The sequence below is a fragment of the Pyrus communis genome, chromosome 9 (assembly GCF_963583255.1).
Source record: "Pyrus communis chromosome 9, drPyrComm1.1, whole genome shotgun sequence".
In the NCBI taxonomy this organism is placed as follows: Eukaryota; Viridiplantae; Streptophyta; class Magnoliopsida; order Rosales; family Rosaceae; genus Pyrus; species Pyrus communis.
The window spans coordinates 12,516,437-12,523,228 of NC_084811.1; the positions used below are offsets into that span (position 1 = coordinate 12,516,437).

The window sequence follows — 6,792 nt, forward strand, 5'->3', positions numbered from 1 at the left end:
ATTCAACAATTTCACACCACTATAAACATACTGCTTTGAGAGCTGCACGACTTGAGCGTCGGAGAATTCTTCATCAGCACCGATCTAGTAAATTTTGTGCCTCGCGGGTGCGGCAAGCAAACTGCAAGTGTTGTAATTGTGCTGCGAAAGGTGGCAGAATTAATTGCTGGAAATTAAATAAAGTTAGGGTGTTATCGGTGGTTGGTAATAAAAAAAAAAAAAGAATATTATTAGCCAGCCAAAAAAGAAAAAAAAAGGAAAAAAAAAAAAGTTGGGGCAGAATCGGAAAAGAGAAAAGTTACATGAGAAACTCGGAAGTAGAGGGAAGAATATGAGGACGCTTGGCGTGATGGCGGAACCATCTATTACCAAATGCTAAACTGTCCCTCTCTCTCTCTCTCTCTCTAAAACCATCCAAAATCTCTCTCCCTTTTCTCAGCAACGAAACAGAAAGCTAGAGCTCTCTAGCTGTCTGTCTAGCTCTCTGGATGATGGGGACAAGTAGTAAAAAACTGGCTGCGATTAGTAATTCCAGCAGCTCTCATCAGCATGCATGGTGGTCGTCCTCCTCGTCGATTGCGGTTCTATTGTTTTTGGTTCCGCTGGTTGTGGTTTTCGGGTTGATTTCTGTGCTGGGTCCGAACACCTCCAATTGGGTTATTATCTCCCCCTCTGCTTCTCCTAGTTTAAATTTAACTGTTACTAGTCCTAGTAGTGGTGGTAGTAGTGATTCGAATGACGACGTTTTGGGGTTGAGATCGACGGTGGCTGTTCTCGATATGCACAGCATAGAAGAAGCTCACTCCGATGACTCCGTACAAAATCAATCCTCGTCGCCTCCGATCGCCATTGAAGATGAAGCAGAAGCCTTGCCAACTCTTCAACAACCCGTAAGTCCTTCATCCTTTTCATGCATGTTAAATTTCTTTTCCTATATTTCATGCTTTAAATTTTTTTGGATTATTTTTAATTGCTTGCTTGTTCTTGCCACCTTTTTTATGCTTATCGGGTGGGAAAGTTAAATTAATTAAGCTCTTAACAAATTAAATCACAAAAAAATAAAAAAAATAAAAAATAAATAAGAACCTAGATTTTATTTATTTCTTTTGAAGTAAAAGAATTGTTCCATACTTTCTGTTCTGTAATTTTTGGGTGGCTGATCTGTTGACCCACAAGTCTAAGAAAATAATCTTTGACACCAAAATTTTATTAAATTTACTACACGTTTTTTTCATAGAGGAAAAATAATATAGTTGCGGTCGGTATTATGTAATAAAAATCTTGCTGTCACAGTTAATGTCCCTATTCCTCATCACCTCTGGTATTTTTGGGAATGAAGTAATTGAGATTAAAATAGTAAAAAAAAAAAATGGAAAAGAATTAATTAGGTGCTTAATCCCTATGCTGCACTCTGTGTGCTTTTGCATCTACTAATTAAATATTGTCCCAGGTAATATGCACCATATGTGTGTAACTGGTATATGTTCCAAACTTATTAATGTGTCACATGCTCTATCTAAGCAACAATTTGATTCTTCTCCAGATTTTAATTGAAAGAGTGTTGATTATTTATTGATTTGAGTAAGAGTTGCGTGTTAGTCAATCTGACAATTGATTTTTATTTTTTATTTTTATTTTTACAGAATGTGACAAAGGGAGACGACTCGAGGAATGAAACTCATGCTTCTATCATGGAAAAACGACAAAGAAAGAATACAAATTTAGGGTGGCTGGAGGCCCGCCTTAGAAGAGCTCGAGCTGCCATAAGAGAAGCTAAATTTGGAAATCAAACACATGATGTCGATTACATTCCTAATGGTCCAATGTATTGGAATGCTAATGCCTTTCACAGGTACGTACCTACTTCAATAATGTTTATAATGAATTAGTTTCAATTTGCAAGTTACAATTCAGAAGGTCAATTTGGTATTTCGTTGGTTCAAAATTTCATCATGTTATGGAATAAATTTGCTACCTAAAGATGTAGCACAAATTATATAATGGTATGATCATTGCTATTATTTTGGACATGTTATCTCAGTGGCACTTCCCATTTCAAATTGCAGGAGCTATTTGGAAATGGAAGAAAAGTTCAAGGTCTTTGTTTATGCAGAAGGTGAACCCCCATTGTTTCATAATGGCCCTTGCAAGAGTATATACTCCATGGAGGGGAACTTTATACATGAAATTGAGGTGAATAAACAATTTCGGACTCGAGATCCGGAGAAAGCACATGTTTATTTTCTATCCTTCAGCGTGACAATGTTGGTCCGTTTTGTCTATGTGCGCGACTCACATGACTTCGGTCCAATTAGACAAACAGTGAGAGATTATGTCAATATTGTCTCTGAAAAATATCCCTACTGGAACCGAAGCCTTGGAGCTGACCATTTTATGCTTGCTTGCCATGATTGGGTATGGTTCTCTTACCACCTTATATCCTTTACTATCGCATTGCAATAAAATCCCATATTTCATGAATATGTTCTAATTTTGATTACTTGGATTCTAGGGGCCTGAAACTTCAAATTCCAATCCCCATCTTCGCAAAAACTCCATTCGTGCCTTATGCAATGCCAATACCTCAGAAGGGTTCAACCCGTCAAGGGATGTGTCCTTTCCAGAAATCAATCTTCAAACAGGCGACACTCACGGATTCCTTGGTGGGCCTTCTCCAAGGCTACGCTCGAACCTCGCTTTCTTTGCTGGAGGAGTTCACGGTCCTATTAGGCCTATTCTGCTAGAGCATTGGGAGAACAAGGATCCAGACATGAGAGTCCATCAGTACCTTCCAAAGGGTGCTTCGTACTATGACTTGATGCGACAAAGCAGGTTCTGCCTTTGCCCAAGCGGGTATGAAGTTGCAAGCCCAAGGGTGGTGGAGGCAATTTACACCGGATGCGTCCCGGTGCTCATCTCAGACCATTACGTGCCCCCATTCAGCGATATTTTGAATTGGAAGTCATTCTCCGTCGAGGTTTCGGTAAGTGACATTCCCAATTTGAAGAAAATACTAACGAGAATATCATCAAGGCAGTACGTGAGAATGCAGAGGAGAGTGTTGCAAGTAAGGAAACATTTTGAGGTCAATTCTCCGCCGAAGCGATTCGACGTTTTTCACATGATCCTCCATTCTATATGGCTTAGAAGATTGAATGTAAGAGTACATGATGATCAATAAGCCGTTTTGAGTTTGATCCTCCATTCTATACGGTTTAATTGTATTCTTCCTCATATGTACGCTTTCCCGGTAGTAGTCTCCTAACTCTGGACAAACAATATCCTGACGTCACCTACGAGTCCAAGTGGTTAGATGTCTCCCATTATTACACCAAGAATGGTCATAAGAGAATAATAGTGTGACTCCTTGAAAGAAAGTTGCTCAAGGAGCACAACCCCAAAAGTTCCGAAGATATGCTTGCATACCAATGCCATATTGATTTCCCATCCTGAAGCAGGCCTGATTTTGAATTGTTTCTTTACTCTAAATTGTATCAACAATAGTTGACTCCCATGTTTTTCCTACATCAATAAACAAGTAAATTTTAATTTACATTTTGTCTAAACTTGATTTTATTGAATACTGAATTACTAAGTTAATAACAATCCCACAGGAGAGCGATGGGGAAGGAAATAAGTTAAGATAGGAGGGAGAGTCTTGAGGTCTGGACTTAGTTGTTTTTCGGGAGGAAAAGGTTGCCTATGCTAGATTGACAGTAACCGGGACGACATGCACTCAATTACTCTCATCTGAACCCTTTACCTTTTTGTGTAGCGAGGCTGAACCGGGTCACCATCTGCTTTGCTTGTCAATCTTGTATTATATGTCTCAATCTTGTAATTTATGTAGCACACATGCTCTTTATATCTCACTTCTTATACTTTTTGACTAGTGCAGTTGTCTCACTAGAATTGCTCGCTGCTTTCACTCGAGCTAAAAACACAATTTAAGACAGCCCACATGGGCTGACTGACTTTTTTACCTGAGAGTGAGCTTTTTCATGACGCTGTCCAGTATCTAGAGCTATCAATTAGTGTTCAGACAGTATGACTTCTTATACTTGAAACCCAATGCAGTATTGGGGAGTTATACATCAGTACTACGACGTTGGTTCATAGTCCCATAGAGGCAAACATTACCAGAGTACCAAAAAAGTGTTATGTAGCGGCTTAGCCAGCGGGCAGGCTAATAGAGACAATCAAGGCCGAGGAAATAAAAATCGTGGAATCAGAGGAACGTGCCATGTCGGAGGACAACAAACTCATGGCCATGTTAGCAATATCACCCACAGATGATCAAGACAATCTTGACCTGATCACGGGGACATTAGATACTCCGATTCCTTCGTTAGGGTTTTGATTGACGCGGGTGCCACCCACACGGTCATATCACCCTGGTTGCTCAATTGACTTAAGGTACCTCTAACGGATACAACATTAGAATCGCAATGTCGTGAGGCAAAGTCTGTTACACATCCAGCGGAATAAAGAGAACACACTTTTCTTATTGAAAACCAAAAGGTGCAAGTTAATCTCCTTCCATCGAAGTCGTAGACTTCCACGTGATCCTAGGAACGGATTAACTGCATCATAGTCATGCTCTGGTGCTTGAGTGCTTCAATGTTTGAATTAGATATTTCAAATTGTATGTGAATTGTAGTTCATTAGAGAAATTTTTATTAAAATGTAATGGATGCCTTTTGGGTAATAATGCATATCAAGACCTTTGAATTTGTTGATTCAGATGTTTGAACATAGTTGAAACTCACTATGTTATTTTTGCTGTTGGATTATGAATTGTTAATTAGAGTTGGCTAATTTTGTTACTAAGAGTTTAGGGCCAATTAACAAATCTATTGAGTGATTTGTAAGAGTCTAGAAGGAAACCTTTTGGAGTAGTTGAAGTCATTTGGAGTAAACTGATAAAATTTAACTATCCTGGTCAACATGTTTTTTGACTATTGACAACCTCTCAACCATATTTATTGATTGCAAGAACTGGTTGCATTTGAAACCCATGGCATCGCGTGGGCAATTTTTACTAGTTACCAACTATATATCTATAGAAGTGTACAAATGAAAGATTACCCACTTGTCAATCGTACCACACATTTGAGTTATAGATGCAACTAGTTCTTAGACCTGAATTATCATTGGTTATCTCATGTTTTGATGAATGTGATCTTTGGTCTCGCCTAAAAAATTCTCAAACAATAGCAGAGTCCTATAGTGTGAGGTTCAGGATCATGTGCATTAATATGAAGATACGTGAATATACAACAACTGATATGTCACCTTCTAGGTAACCATGAACGTTGATATTCCAGGAACCCCTTGATGATCTATCTCCAGAAGTCTTTGGCCAAAACAACATGCAGGAGATACTTCAGGGAGGTCATATGCAAGCTTAGAGTTTGACAAATGAACCTAATTCATGTTTTAGTTAGGGGTTCAATTTGGGTTAGGTAAACTCAAAGCTGCCAATGCCTAACTTGATTATAAACTGATCGAGCTTATTAAAATCAAATTCAGTCAGACCTTAACCAATAATTTATCAAGCTGGTTGGGTTGATGCGTTGCACACCTATGACTTTGCAAACCTAACACAATTTTGGCCCAAATTTGCTCATCCACATAATACTCATCCCACTCCATATAAAGGGTACTTTAGACTTTGACCCTTACAATTCATGATTGCTAGATAAAAACCCATTTACATATAAACGTCCAATAAAAGTCCAAATTTAAATCTGGGGCCACATCAGAACATTATTGATCTACTAATACAATTTATTTACACCCATGCCATTTTCCCAAATCCCTAAATTTATTCCAAATTAAAAGTCATATTTTCAGTATAAACTACTAGGACAACTTAGACTTATACTCAAAAAATGAGGCACATTGCTCCGGCCAACTTTATTAAGTTTATTCATTATTATTATTATTATTATTTTTTGTAATAATCCATCAATCTTCCATACATAAAGGCCACAGGAAAGTTCATGGATGGAGATTAAGTTCGCCCGAGGGTATAAATGGACTAATCGGCAGTACCAACCCGTTCATCAACCAATGGCAGTCGTTCAATGTGGATAGAGAAGAAAGAGTGTCAAATTGCGTGCTCTCGCAACGCAACCAAGTTGAAATTTCTTTTCTGGTATAAGTGAAATATCACTTGAATAAGAAAACAAAATATACTTGGATCCGTCAGTCCGTTGTTTAGTCAAAATTTGTCTGAGTCAATTAAGTGTGTTGAACACTTAAAATACGTTTCGTGAGTAATTATACATTTGCTGTCTTGCACGCGTAGTTGATTATTACTTGCTAGTCGTTTAGTGGTTTGTTAGATTGTACATTAGAGTAGCAAAATTGTGATAAAAAAATAAATAATTATTAAGACAGTGATCAGGATTATGTAAATTCGATAAGTCAGGATGAGAAACTTAATCACATCGCATCAACACATCATCATGGTTGGGAACTTTTTTCTTATTTTAGAATCGTTGCTGCTAGTCATATATTACTACTTGTGATTGAAAAGGCCAAAGTGGCAAAGGCATGGCCGAGGGATTTTTGCTTAAGGTTAGGGTTTAGGGTTGCGTCCGGTCCAGAAAAATTGCGAGTCAAATGGGGTCTCTCCACTTAAGACAAATTAGGGATTATTAATATTTAGTGTTGGTGACTAACTTTATCATCTCTTGATTAATTGAGTAGGAGACTTGAGTTGAATAATTGAGCACGTGTTATAAAACTGAAGTCCAAATTAAGATGCCATCATGAGTAAACAAT

At 38.0% G+C, this 6,792-nt stretch overlaps 1 protein-coding gene across 1 annotated transcript; it reads left to right on the forward strand.

Moving 5' to 3' along the window:
* The first annotated feature begins 386 nt into the window (after window positions 1-386).
* On the forward strand, window positions 387-3,553 carry LOC137746162 (probable glycosyltransferase At5g03795). The gene is made up of 4 exons (XM_068486246.1): window positions 387-890; window positions 1,644-1,852; window positions 2,067-2,415; window positions 2,513-3,553. The coding sequence occupies exons 1-4, from the start codon at window positions 489-491 to the stop codon at window positions 3,179-3,181; spliced, it is 1,629 nt and encodes a 542-aa protein (XP_068342347.1). The 5' UTR covers window positions 387-488; the 3' UTR covers window positions 3,182-3,553.
* Window positions 3,554-6,792: the final 3,239 nt, after the last annotated feature.

Bases quoted from the DNA above. Each gene is read 5' to 3' on its own strand.
- LOC137746162 (XM_068486246.1), top strand. From the start codon at position 489: ATGATGGGGACAAGTAGTAAAAAACTGGCTGCGATTAGTAATTCCAGC. The intron at 891-1,643 runs GTAAGTCCTTCA...TTATTTTTACAG, and splicing joins TGCCAACTCTTCAACAACCC to AATGTGACAAAGGGAGACGA. The intron at 2,416-2,512 runs GTATGGTTCTCT...CTTGGATTCTAG, and splicing joins TGCTTGCTTGCCATGATTGG to GGGCCTGAAACTTCAAATTC.